General features: G+C 50.4%; 1 protein-coding gene across 8 annotated transcripts in view; it reads left to right on the top strand.

The window, feature by feature from the left end:
* PTPRS (protein tyrosine phosphatase receptor type S) overlaps window positions 1-13,884 on the top strand; it is a 247,445-nt gene that overhangs the window by 194,159 nt on the left and 39,402 nt on the right. For 4 of the 8 annotated variants that reach the window (XM_073323718.2, XM_073323714.2, XM_073323716.2 and 1 more), the window contains exons 11-14: window positions 3,055-3,360; window positions 5,068-5,261; window positions 5,725-5,751; window positions 8,838-8,955. The exons of 2 other annotated variants lie outside the window; for them this stretch is intronic. In XM_073323718.2, the coding sequence (XP_073179819.1) occupies window positions 3,055-3,360; window positions 5,068-5,261; window positions 5,725-5,751; window positions 8,838-8,955 (645 nt within the window). The remainder of the gene's footprint in view (window positions 1-3,054; window positions 3,361-5,067; window positions 5,262-5,724; window positions 5,752-8,837; window positions 8,956-13,884) is intronic. 2 more of the 8 variants (XM_073323720.2, XM_073323717.2) reach the window with 1 other exon arrangement.

Below are 13,884 nucleotides of genomic sequence, written 5' to 3'. Positions count from 1 at the left end.
AAAGAGATCTGTGGGCACAGAAAGTTACATGCTTCGCAGTGGGCTCTCTGCTGTGTGGCAGTCCCCTGTGTAGCCAAGACATTTGATGGAGAGGTGGAGCCCAGATCTGCAGAGCTTCTTTGTCTACTGCACACAGCTCCCTGGAATAAGTGAAGCATATCACCTGTTCTCCATGTGCACCACAACCCCCGGTTCCATGCAGGTTGGGCTGGATTGTGAAGGAAACTCACTGTACCATGAACTCCCAAGAGTGTCTCTCCAACTTGGCCAGCACTTGGTGCGTGTTTTCCTCCAGGCGTTGTGGTCAGTTGAGAGCAGTGTGGGGCATAGGTCCCCCCCCCCCCTTTTAACCAGGGAAAGTGCTACAAATGATCCCGAAAGGAGGTCTCGCTCCGGGAACATGCGGCAGGTCCTCATGCTGGAGCTTAGAGGGTGAGTGAGAGTGCCAGGCACAGCCACCGCTGATGGAAACAGCGCTCCCAAGTGCAGGCCGGAGCACCGTGCTCTGCCTACTGGGGCTTTCATGATGAGTGTCAGGAGCCTTAGGCTCAGGATGGAAAGGGTAGGTCAGGTCAGACCCTCTCCGCAGTGGGTTTCGCAGCCCTTGTGGCTTCAGCTGGGTTCGGAGGAGTGGAAGCAGTTTTTGACCCCACCCACGGGGCTGAGTGTTGGGTGCCGAGGACAGGTAGCTGGAGGCACCTTGGGGCTGTTTCGTCTTCCAGCTCAGTATGAAAAAGTCATAGATGTCTCTAAGATGCAGAAGGGAACAGCACACGGGCCTGTTTTGCTTCATCATCCTTTATGGTCAGGCCAGGTGGAGAGAAATGTCTGTTATGGGGAATCTGGCCACGCTATCGCCAGTCTGGATGCTGGTATCTGTCAGAAATAAGATAGATCAGAGACTGATAGTCTATCAATACTGCAGTATCTAGGTAACCAGGGGAGGGGGAGACTAGCCAGCGTAGAGGAGTTGTCAAGGAAGGGCAATATCCTAAAAGCAAATAGTTTTCAGAAACCCACCAGGAGCTTGGTCTGGCCTCGTAGCTCAGTTTCTCTTGTTCTCACGTAAGAAAGTCTTATAAGTTAGCAGTTGAAGTTTGGAAGGTAGGTAAACAGACTGGGAACGTTCTGGAAGGATTTGCTTTATATATCGATATTATTTTATTATTATGATTTCCTTTCTGAGAGATCTTTCGTTTTGAAATTAATGGATTGATTTATTTTTTGTTTCAAGTTTGTTTCTTTGGTTGTTTGTTTGACATGTTTTCTATTATTTGGCGTGGCTAGCCAGCTGAAGGGAGCAGAACTTTGCCTAATCACTACATAGAAATCTCCTTTTCTTGATGGGAAGGAGTGAATTGGGGAAAGCTTTAATTGATTTGTTAAAGGAGCCCTGTGAAGGCGGTTTAGGCCCAAAACTTAAGGTTTTGGGTGCAGGGAGAGAGAGAAGATCTGACCAAAACTAATCTTAGTAGAAGAGTTTGTGTTCAATTAATAAAGAAATCAGTGAAAATCAGCTTTTTTAAAAAATCCCATATGATGTAAAGTTTGCTACCCAAACACAACAGGGCGTGAAAGCCAGAAAGGGAAACTGATTATGTAAACCGAAGTGAAAGTGATTAATCTGTTTTCACTGATCAAGCAGAGTAAAGGGAAGGGGCAGCACAAATGGTGAAAAGTCGGTTAGATTTTTTTAAAGCAGACGGGGAGATTGTTAAACACCCCAGCAGGGTGTTTGGTAGTACAAACTAAAGGGATTCCAACCCTGTAGTCCTGGGGGCAAGTCTCCCTTCGGTCATGCTCATTATAGATCAGTGTAACTCCATTGACTTCAGTGAATTTAGCCCTGATTTCCCCACTGTCAGACCACAGTTGAGCCCTTTATGGTCAGCTAAATCCCTGATTGATTTCAGTGGGACTTTGCATAGGGACTCCAGGATTTGGCCCAGGAATCTTTAAATAACCTTTAAATGGGGGTCAGCATTTCTGTATTCATCCTGACGGACATCTTGGGTTTTGCAAGCATGCTCCAAGCATCTGCCTGCCCGTCCCTGCAGGGGCTGAAAAGCTATCTACTGGGACTGCGGTTTATTAATTTAGAGCACAGCAGCAAACTTGCCTTGCAAATCTACCAGCTCAGACACACATGTGCATCACCTGGCCCTTATCAGGCTTACAGATGATGATAACACATGGGGGTGGGGAACTTAAGGCCAACATTGTCGAATTTAGGTGCCTAACCATGGACTTAAAGCCAGGATTTTCCAAAATGGCTATTGAGTTTAGGTCCCTAACCTGAGACACATTTCTGACTTTCAGAAAATGCTGAGCACCCGCCCTCTGAGAATCAATGCATCCAAAATCACCTAGGGTCAGATTTTCAAAGGTATTTAGGCACCTAAAGATGCAGATAAGTGCCTAATAGGATTTTCGAACACACCTAGGTGGCTTAGACACCTCACTCCAATGAGAGTTAGGCACTTTTAGGTGCTTTTGACAATCCTGCTAGGCACACATCTGCATCTTTAGACACCTAAATACCTTTGAAAATCAGATCCTTTAGTTAGTCCCTTTTGCAAATCTTGGTGTTATGAAGCCTAGTTTAAAAACTTTGGCTTAATGCAACTTTACCAGTTCATCTTGCCTTTGGTTGTATTGAAGTTTGCAAGGCTGCTTTAAAAACAGGGGCTAAAAGCTGCCCATCCCAGGAAGGAAGGGCTGGCTGCTCAGCTGTGGTCCAATCACCTGTAGCTGAAAATGAAGGTCACTTTGGGCTAGCCCGCTCTGTGTTTTATTCCTTTGCTTTGTAACGTTTATGTTCCGATGCCCCCGTTTCGTTTCTCTTGCCTTTATTTATTTATTTATTTATTTATTTATTTATTTATTTTTTTAAAAAAAACAAACCCAACCCCCTCTCTTTTTTTTAATTTATCTTCCTAACTCAAATTTTTTGTACGTTTTATTTTAGATTTTTTTGTTATTTTTTTTATCTTTCCCATCTTTTGTTTTTTTTCCCCTTCTTCCCTTCCCCCCTGAATTTCCCCCCCCTCATAGAACCGTCTGCCCCCCCTCAAGACATAAACTGCGTCAGCACCAGATCCACTGCCATTCTGGTAAGTTGGCGGCCTCCGCCGGCCGAGAGCCAAAATGGTGTCCTGGCTGAATACAGCGTCCGCTATCGAGCGCTGGACTCTGAGGACACGGAACTGAAGGAGGTGAATGATATCCCCCCAACCACCAATCAGATTCTCCTAGAACAGCTGGAAAAGTGGACAGAATATCGCATCACTGTGGTGGCGCACACGGAGGTGGGGCCAGGCCCGGAGAGCTCGCCAGTTGTTGTCCGAACAGACGAAGATGGTAATTCTGTCTCCTTTCGGTTTCCTTTCCTCCCGAGTCCCCCACAAATACGTGACTGAGGAGACTTCCCTGCAAAGGAAAAGACATTGGATTTTTGGGTCCCTTTTTTTGCCACTTTTTATGCCAGAAGAAGGCCTGAAAGTTCCCCCCACACACCCCGACCCCAGATTTCCTCATCCCAAAAACAGCTGCTATGGACATCAGCCCCTCTGAGAATCAGGTCCTTTATGGCTTTTTTTTCCTACTTGATTTTTTTTTTTTAAACATCCAAGCATTCAAGTCTTGTCCCCACTGCTTTCCCGAGGAAATTCTGTGGCAGGCTGGAGAGCTAGTTAGATTATGACCTCACAGCTATCAAGGATGTAGAATCTGGACCATTGAGAGGGGACAGGATTTGTAGCCAGAATTATTTAAAAATATGTGAGGGTTCCTTCCTTCCCATTTTTGTCGTTAAGGCATATTTAACTCAACAAACAGAGAAACAGGAGAAGGGATCTCTTTGTTAAAGTAGTAACACCCCAGCCCCTTCATGAAAGAACTGAGAGCTCTTGTTCCAGTCCTCTGGTTCTCCTAAGGAGACCTCAAGCAAGAGCAGGGAAGACTTGCTTTAACGGATATTTCTTGGGTAAAATAAAGCAAGCGAAAAAGGGGAAACCATTTAAAAAACAAACAAAACCTTTCTGGGCTCTCTTCCTCCATCACAAACAAGCAGAAAAGGACCCAAGTCCAATTTTCTTTTCCGTTGCAGGGTCACCTTTAACAGCTCCCCCATTTGCCCACCCCTCTGCCTATATCCTAACACGATACCCACTAATGGAGGTAATAACTTGCTCAGAGTAATAGGAGACAGCAGGAGCGGCAGAAGCACCCTAAAAGCGGGGGGGCTACAGGCGCCCGAACCGTGGCCCCACCCCGTCCCCTGAGGCTCACCCCCGTACCGTCCCTTCTTCCCGAGGCCCTGCCCTCCAGCCACCCATTGCCCCAAGATGCTGCCCCCACGCTGCCCTTTCCCCCAAACCCCCACCCCTGGCTTGCTCCTCTCTGCCCCTCCCTCCCATTGCTCGCCCTTACGGCCAGTAAAAAGTGGGAGGGTCATGGCCCCCTGGCCAGCCCCGTTCCGGTGCCCTTGGGAGACAGAGATGTAGTGTTGTCCTGGCCAGGCTCCCATACACTGCTCCAAATCCTTTTTCCATCCGAATTCTTTCCAGGGCATCTCTTCCCATTTCATGCCCTGAGGTCAGACCACTGCTGCTGAGTACCAGATGCATTTAAATGCCTTGAAAGGGCTGGCTCAGTCCCATCTCCCTTGCTTCAAGCATTGTCCCAGACAGTGTCCCTCAAGCACAGCCAAAGCTTTCCTTGGCTAGGTCCTCAGAAATCAGGTTTGCCCGTGGGTTTAATTCAGAATTATACAGCTCCTTCTGGGCAGGCAGCTCTGAGGAAGGGGCTCATGGAAGGAAGGTTGAGCAGAGAGAGAAGATGTGAGCTCACCTTCGTGCATCCAGATCGGCAAGCTATTCTGCGGCCATCCAGACGCTGCCCATGACCGCGTGCGATGGCAGTTGTGGTGGCCTTCCACAAGTCTCGTTGACTCTCAGCCCACTTGCAAGGCTCTAGATGCAGTATGTGTCTGCCCCATGCAACCTGGATGGGCATCCAGTGCTAAGCCTTAATGCCTGTACCCTCTTTTCTCTCCCTTCCCCACAGTGCCCAGCGCCCCACCTCGTAAAGTGGAGGTGGAGGTTCTGAACTCGACGGCCATCCAAGTGTTCTGGCGCTCTCCAGTCCAGAACCGCCAGCACGGGCAGATCCGTGGCTATCAGGTCCACTATGTGCGCATGGAGAATGGAGAGGCCAAGGGGTTGCCCCAGATCAAGGATGTCATGCTGGCTGATGCCCAGGTGAGGACTTTCTTGCCCCCCTTCCTTTCCCATGGCGGCTTGTGGGGAGGGCAACCTAGCCATCTGTTTGGGTTATAGCCCCAAGTGACCCAAAATACTGGTAAGTGGCACAGCATCTCTCCGACAAACAAGTCCCTTGTCATTTTCAGTTAGTTCACACTTCCAGACTGTAGCTGTTGAGGAAGACCATGAGCCATTCTCCCAACACTGGGATAAGTAGGCTCCATCCTTCCCGTTTCTGGGAGGCCCCAGGGCGGGGCCCCATTCCTTTAAATCAAGCCGAGGTCACTACAAAATCTACTAACCTCTCCCATTCTACTTCTTTCTTCACCTTAGCCTGGTAACCTCTGACCTCCAGTTGCCACTTGCCCGGGGATTTCTTCCTCATGCTTTGTGTGTCTCTCTCTTCCCTCTTCTCCCCCTTGTGTTCTCACTTGCAAATCCTCTCTTGTTCTCTGCTCAGTGGGAAACAGATGACACTGCTGAATATGTAAGTAAAACGCTTCCTGCCTGGTCCCGGTTCTGTCCTCTCCCTTCCACCCTCTTCATTTGTGGTGTGACATTTGTCTCTTCTTTATTTATTTTTTCAGTGCTAGTTTGTCTATTTTCAAGCCTGTTATGGTGTTTCTATGCATTGTTCTGCGACCCACCCTGTACTCTTCGCAATGCCATCCCGACTGCTCCTTTAGTCAGCACATGGCAATAGCGCAGGGTTTTCCCCCGAGCTCTTAGGGAAGGTCGAGTCAGCTGCTTCTCGATAGTGGAAGCAATCCAAACATCAAAGTGGGACCAAACTAACTAAGCTGCATATTTAAAGACGGGCTGGTGGGAGCAAGGTCTGCGACTCTGTCAGAGACCTGGTCCCCTGTTGAAGAAACATTGCTGGGATAGAGACGTAAGAACTCAGTAGCTTCTAAACCATCCGGGCTTGAATGTGAACCCTTTGTGCCATTAGAAAGCCGAGGTTCCCAGCTGTTCACTGGCACAAAGCACTCCCTGCTAGCCCTAGCAACTCACAAGGGGCTGGACCTTAAAATCAACTTTGTGGTTCTAGGGTGTGTCTACACTGCAGTTGGGAGGATTCCTCACAGCGTGGGTAGAGTATCAGCCCACCTGATCCCCTGGGTCCACGCTGGGTGTCTAGCCCAGGCCACAATGTCCAGACAGCTCTTTGTAGCGCACTAGTCCAAGCAGTGTTAGTGCGAGTCTGTGTTTCTGGGTTGGGGTGCTTGCTCCCAGCTGCAGTGTTTACTTCTTCCACTTGCATGCTGGCATGGTTTTAAGGACGACGGTAGCCACAAAGCAATGGGGGAAGGCATCCCTCCCTTGGGCTAGCAGGTACTGAGGCTTAGGCTGCTAGAATAAAAATACTTAGGCTGAAATCTTGATTTCCTGCTAAGAATGATGCTCGGCTCTCATACAGTGCTTTTCATGAGATCTCAAAGAGCATCGCAATCTTGAATGCAGGTTTCAGAGTAACAGCCGTGTTAGTCTGTATTCGCAAAAAGAAAAGGAGTACTTGTGGCACCTTAGAGACTAACCAATTTATTTGAGCATGAGCTTTCATGAGCTACAGCTCACTTCATCGGATGCATCCGATGAAGTGAGCTGTAGCTCACGAAAGCTCATGCTCAAATAAATTGGTTAGTCTCTAAGGTGCCACAAGTACTCCTTTTCTTTAATCTTGAATCCTGTGAGGCAGGGCAGTGCGCTTATCCTCCTTGTACAGATGGGGAGCAGAGGGTGTGTCTACACTTCAATTAAAAACCGATGGCTGGCTCATGCCAGCTGACTTGGGCTGGGGCTAAGGGGGCTGTGTAATCGTGGTGTAGACATTTGGGCTCAGGCTCCAGAACTCTGTGATGCGGGAGGGTCCCAGAGCTTGGGGACATCTACACCCCAGCCCGAACATCTACACTGCAGACCCCTTAGCCTGAGCCCCGTGAGCCCAGGCCAGTTGGCAAGGACCAGCTACAGGGTTTTAACGGCAGTGTAGACATACCCAGCAAGGCTAAGGGGACGTCTACGTTACAGGTGGGAGGGTACTTCCCAGCATGAATAGACAGACAAGCTAGCTGTGCTCGAGTTAGCATGCTGAAGATAGCAGCGTAGCTAGGGGTAGCGTGGGCTCGCCTCCTAAGAATGCCCCCCAGGGGTCCGGGCAGGATGGTATTCGGACACCCACCCCAAGCTGCTGCCCGGGCTAACTCTGGTTCCATCGCTGTTTTTAGCAACAGCGCACAAGCAGAGCTATCGTGTGTCTGTCTCCCTGACCTGGGAAGCGCACTCCCAGCTGCAGTGTAGGTAGACCCTAGAGGTACATCTACGCTACAATAAGAAACCTGCGGCACTCAGTATCAGAGCCCTGGTCAGTTGACTGGGGCTCGGGCTGCAGGGTAAACATTGCGGTGTCGATGTTCAGGCTCAGGCTGGAGCCTGGGCACTGAGACCCATCCCCATCACCGGGGCTCCAGCCCAAACATCGACACTGCAATGTTTAGCCCTTCAGCCCGAGCCCCACAAGCCCAAGTCAGCTGTGGCCAGGCTGCGGGTCTTTGGTTGTCGCAGCCTAAGTGACTTGCCCAGGGTCACACAGAAAGTTTATGTCAGAGCAGGGAATTGAAGGCCGCGCTTGTAGGTCTGAGGCTTGGGCCCTAACCACTAGACCATCCCTCCTCCTCAGCAGCATGTTGTTTTTAAGGTCCACTCTCTCACTGCCTGCCCCACTTTGGGCAGGACAGATGTTCTCAGGAGCAGAAAATTTTTCCCAAGTGCTAGCCTGGGGCCTAGATTTTGTAGAGGGAAGGGAGATCAAACAAATGCAAGGTTCCCTTCGCCCTGCTGCCCAGGACTCTGGGGAAAACCCTGCTGTGCATGCCCCCATCCTGCTTGGTTTAACTTGGGCGTTCTTGTTATAACAGTCTTTGAAGGGCAGAATACCTCACTGCCAAGGGCCAGGCTAGAGTCCTGCTTCATAACAAAAGCTCTTTAGGAGCCAGGTGTGGTGAGAGTGAAAGAGAATGGTGGTGGTGGGGGGGGGGTGTTGTGAAAGTAACACAGAGCCCTAGTATGCAAGCAGCAAATGTCACCTTGCAGTTTGCATTAAAGCAATCCCTTTAATATTACAGACGGTGGGGTTTGGTTTTGTTTTTTTGGTTTTGTTTTTTTTTTAAAGTCTCTCACTGGTGGGTGTGCGGGGGAGAGTTTAATCTCCTTGATGCCACGGAGCCCTCCTCTGAGACTGTGTGGGAGAGCGGGAAGCTTTGAAGAGCATGGCCATGTTTTGATGGCTGAACCGGTTGGTGTTGAGGTAGGGGCTGCGTTTGAGGTGGATTCAAGGGAGCGTGTGTTTCATCCTGGTCCCTGCGGACGCCCAGTCTGTTCGCAGCTGGGGTGGTTGTGTTTCATAGCGTGCGTGCCTCCCCCACCCCCCTCCATGTTTTCCTAGAACTGCCTTGTGTTTTCAGTGTCGGTGAACGTTCCTGCATGCTGGAGAGGGCTAAGGCTCTTGCAAGGAAACAAGCTTTTGTTTTAAAAAACAAAAATCTCTCTCTCTCTTTGGGATCTTGCAAACAGGAAATGATCATTGCTGGGCTCCAGCCCGAGACCTCGTACTCCATCACAGTGGCGGCTTACACCATGAAAGGGGACGGCGCCCGCAGCAAACCCAAACTGGTCACGACCAAGGGTGCAGGTGAGAGGCTCTCCCCCTCCCCTTCCCTGCCCTTTGGAACTCGTCTCACTCCCCACGGCCCAGAATTGGAGAAACTCTTTCCTCTCTATGCAGCTCATCACATCTCGCAACCTTGTTATGCAGAGGAACAATTTCCCCAATCCAGCACTGAAGACCTGATTCTCCCTAAAGACAGTCTCCTACCCTAGTACCGCAGAGAACCCTCAGCTCACCACACCCCCAGTCCTGTACCCCAGAGAACCTCCCACCTTAATACAGCCAAGCAGAGCATTCCCAATGCATAACCCCTCCCCCCAGTCCTCTGAACCAGGGAACTCCCAGTTCTCCCTTGAAGAGAACATCCTCCCACCCAATACAGCAGAGAACCAACTCATTACACCTCCCGATCGCCTATACTAGATATGCTCCATCCCCAATACAGCTAAGGACTCCCACCTCCTCAAACCACCCAGCTGATAAAGGGAAACTCGAACCTGGTCCAGTTTGTGCTGTGCAGGAGGTGTGGTGTAGACTTCTGGGCAGGGAACAGGGCTGCATACATCAGCAGGGGTTGTGAGTACTTGAGTAAGGTTTACCTGGAGGAAAGGCTGGAACCAGAGGGGTATCGATCACCTTTCCGTGCTGCCTACGAGATCAGCGGCTCTGGCCCAGCAGAGAATTGGCCAGAGGGCTGAGCAAACCTGTCAGCAGCATGGAAGCCCGTGAGGTTGGAAGGAGATGGCTCTGTGGCCCTGCCGGAGTTCAGAGCGGCTCCTCTCGCTGGGGACCTCACAGACCAGCCACATGGACCTGAGAGGCAAAGGCCAGGAAATTCTAAGGCTGCAGGTGCAGTAGGATGGAAACTCTAGTGTCAGCTGACAAGAAAACCAGAGGTTGGAGCACCCCAGTCAGGAGGTAGGGGTGAGATGTGGGGGAGAGAGCAGCAGACGTAGGGCACTGAGATGGGAAGGGAAAGTCAGATCCTGTCTCACACAGGATCAACTGGTGTTGATCTAAAAGTCCCCAAATCCTCTCCTGGCACAGCCCTGGAGTGAGGCATGTGCTCACTAGGAGGCCAGTGGTCCTCAGAGCCCTGTCGATAATCTCCTCTTACGCTCCCCTCAAGCCATCCTTCCAGCTTGGAGGGGGTCGGCCCCGCTCTGTCCAGAGCGATCACCAGCACTGCAGATCCAGTGAAGGGGGTTTTTGCGCCCTGGGCTGGCCTGGCCCTGCTCCCCCAGCACTGAGGACGCAGTGTCTGAAGTGCTCCCACTCCTAGGGAAACAGACTCCAACTGGAAAGGAGGACTTGTGGCACCTTAGAGACTAACCAATTTATTTGAGCATAAGCTTTCGTGAGCTACAGCTCACTTCATCGGATGCATACGGTGGAAAGTACAGAAGATCTTTTTATACACACAAACCATGACCCTCAGCACAGTCTTGCACCGAACAGTTGCTGCACCCCTGGGCCAGGCAGAACACGCAGCGAATGTAGACCGGCAAACAGCAGAGGTATAGAACAGACATGGGGATATCTGAGGCCACCTGCTTTTCCACCCCCATCGCATTGTCTCTGACGGCTGTACTGGCCGCACCAGGGTCAGTGCAGAGAGGAAGAACAGACAGCATTGACCTTTGCTAGACTGATCTCCTGGAGCCAGGCTCTGGCTGCCACGCAGCTGCCCTCCCAAACCCTGATTCTTTCATCCCTTTGACGTATTCCTTGTGGCAGGGCTGCTTCCGGTCCAAGCACAAAGAAACGGGGTCACGGCGAGAAGGCAGGGACAGAGCCGAGGAACGACAAAAGCCACTGAGGGATCTGTCTGCCTCTCGTTCCCCTGAACCTTTCTGCTGCACTGGGAAACGGGTGCCCTCGCCCTCTTTCATCCCTGGGGTCAGTGGTGCTGCAATTCCTCCTCCGCTATTACAGCTCAGCTCAGCTCTGCAGCACTTGAAAGGTTTTATGGGGAGAGGAGAGACCTGCTGGGCCTAGACCTGCAATTGGCCCTCTGAAACCTTCCCCTTATGTTTCAAGGCATTCCCATGGAATCGCATTTATCCCCCTCCCTCTCCGCTCGTATTGTTCCCTGCCCACCATGTTCTCGCATGCACTCCTCTCAGGCAGCAGCTTTCTCCCCTTTTCATTCCCTTCCTGTGTCTCTCTCTCTTCTTGCTGGTTTTTCTTCCCCTTCCTTTTCTTCTCAGCTCAAGGGTTCTCTGCCTCCCCTTGCGCAGGGCAGCTGCATCAGCTGACATCAGCCACTCCTGGAAATGTTGTGAGCTGCCATTCCAGTGATCAAAGACCCTTGGTCAAATGTGGCGTAATTAACCTGGGCACCCCTAAGACTACAAAGCCAATGCAGAGCCGCAGCTGAGGGAGCGACGCAGCCAGGAATCTGGCATCCTGGCCTGGAATGGGAATGGCAGACACCAGCATTGTGGCTCCCTTTCCATGCATCCTTTCTCCAGTGAGCGTTGGGGTTGGAGATGGGAGCCTTTCCCCTTTAATGTGGCCTTTTCTGCCCAGTTGGAGAGGGTCCTGATACTGAAGAGGACAAACCGACACTGAATCCACAAATCCTCCAGACACTGAAGCAAACTTCATTCAGAGGCCAGCAGCAAACCACCAGCACATCTGCACCTCGCTCCTTTCAGTGCCACTTTAATTCAGCTTGGCATACTGCCTCCTAGCATCTCCCCGCTTCTTATCCTCTCGCTCTTCCTAGATTTCCCTCTTTCACTTCTTTCCCTCCTCTGTCTTTCTCCCTCTCTCGCTTCTTCACTGGTCTCTTCCCTTTTCGTTTTCTCTTCCGTAGCCTTCCCCCCGATCCTTTGTCACTCATTCCCTCTTTCTTGTCGTCCTTTCTCATCTCTCACATTAGAATGTGCAGCAGAGTTGCGTCAGTCACCCAGATCTGTTTTCTACAGCAGAGCAGCTATTACCCAAGACTCAAATTCTCCCAACTTGAAATAGCGTTCCCCCCACCCACCCCCAAAAAATGTTTCAAATGGCTCTGAAATGTTATCATCTCCTTTCCACTGTTGAGTCAATACACCTTCCAAGAGGAGAGATTTCTTTCTTTATCATTCAGGGCTAGGGGCTCAATTTAAATACTGTAATACATCCAATTTTCTCCTTTAGCATCCAACCCAATTGCAAAATAAAACACTTTTTTCCCTTTCCTTTCCCCACTCCCTCCAAATTATATTTGTGGTGCAAATGTAATATTTCCAGGCCTGGCTGATTATAGTAATGTTTGTGATAAAAACTGAGACATAAAGATAATGGCATTGTTTTTCTCTGTAATAACATTGTGTTTCTTAAGTGTTTCCAAAGGAGGTTTTCCCAGCAGCATTCACCAGCCATTCTCCAGTTGTTCAAAATGAATAAAACATTCATTTCAGGCAGCCCATGCCTGGGTGTTCACGTGTCTGGGCTGTTGCTTCCAACCAAGCAGGCTTCCCTGGTGTCCCCTGGTGCTGCCAGGGTCTCTGAGTGTGTCACACACACACTTGCCTTTCTGCCCAATGATGCCTTGCGTCAGCCAGGCCCAAAGCACCTTTCACATCCTCACCTGCATGACCCCAGCCAGATTAACTTCAGAGCTGGTTTGTGTTTCTCTGAAACCTGTTTCCTTCCCTTCTACCCTCTCCTCCCCTGCTTCCTCAACTGGGAGAGAGAAGGAAATTAGATCTTTAATAGAGAGGAGTGAGTGTAAACGACGCATGAGCTGCTGGAATTAATGCCCTCGTCACTCTGGCTCCGGTAACCCTGGGCCTGCATATGTAATCAAACCCTGGCCATTAGCTCATTTAGCATTCAGGCAGGGACAGGGCTCATTGGGCAGAGGCATCACCAAACTCCCACAATATCCCATAAACTCAGTAGAACTGACAGGTTGCGGAGGGCTGAGAACAATGTCCCTGTGATGTCCAGGAGGAGAGAAGCCGAACTGGGTAGACAGAGACTTGACTCTCCTCCACTTCACCCATATCCTGGGGTCTGTTTCCAGTCCCCGTTTGCCCCCATCTGTCTCTTCCCAGCTGGGTGATCAGATGGCTGCCAAACTTGCTTCGTGCCTGCTGCTCAGGACCCCAGGCTGCCCAGAAACTCCGCTTTCCCATTCTTCATTACTTCACCTTCAGCAACTCTGTGCTTTCCAGCTTGCTCCAGTCTATTTCTGTCCTGTTTTGCTGCCTGAGTTGTGTTGTCTAGTGGCTATAGCAGGAGGCTGGGAGACAGGACTCCTGGGTTCTCTCTTCCCAGCTCTGGGAGGCAGTCATGTCTAGTTAGTACAACTGGGGGCTGGAAGCTGGCCTCCTGGGATCTGTCACTGAGTCCCCGTGGACCCTTCCTGCAGAACATTTTGGAGGGAGAGGGAGTTAAAGCATCAGAACTGTATGTCTAAACCAGAGTCTGGAGTAGTACTTAGCACTTCAATAGTATGTTTCCTTTCCTAAATTGAAGCCTGGCAAATTCAAACCGGAAACAAGTGTCAATTTTAAGTGAGAGTAATTAACCGTTGGAACAATCTACCAAGGGGTGGGGGTGGATTCTCCATCCCTGACTGCTTTCAAATCGAGATGGGATGTTTTCCAAAGAGACCCGTTCTAGGAATTATTCTGGGGAAGTTCTCTGGCCGGTGTTATCAAGTCGGATCGCCTGTGTGATCACAGTGGTCCGTCCTGGTCTTGGAATCTATGGCTCTAAATGCTGTCCGAACATTAACCCAATCATCGTCACAAAGCTTCCTGTGAGGTGGGCAAACGTTAACATTCCTGTTTCAGACAGTGAGTCACAGAGAAGTCAAGGTAAATGCTTCCGAAAGTGGCCACTAATTTTGGGAGCCTGACTTGAGACACCCAGGGCCTGATTTTCAGGGCAACCGGTGGTCGGTGGCAGCCGGGTGTGCCTGGCCCTGCTGAATTCAGTCTTGAAGATGTCTTG

The sequence above is a fragment of the Lepidochelys kempii genome, chromosome 25 (assembly GCF_965140285.1).
Source record: "Lepidochelys kempii isolate rLepKem1 chromosome 25, rLepKem1.hap1, whole genome shotgun sequence".
NCBI classification, from domain to species: domain Eukaryota; kingdom Metazoa; phylum Chordata; order Testudines; family Cheloniidae; genus Lepidochelys; species Lepidochelys kempii.
Note: the sequence above shows the minus strand (reverse complement) of the source record. Positions and strands in the feature narration are given on the sequence as shown.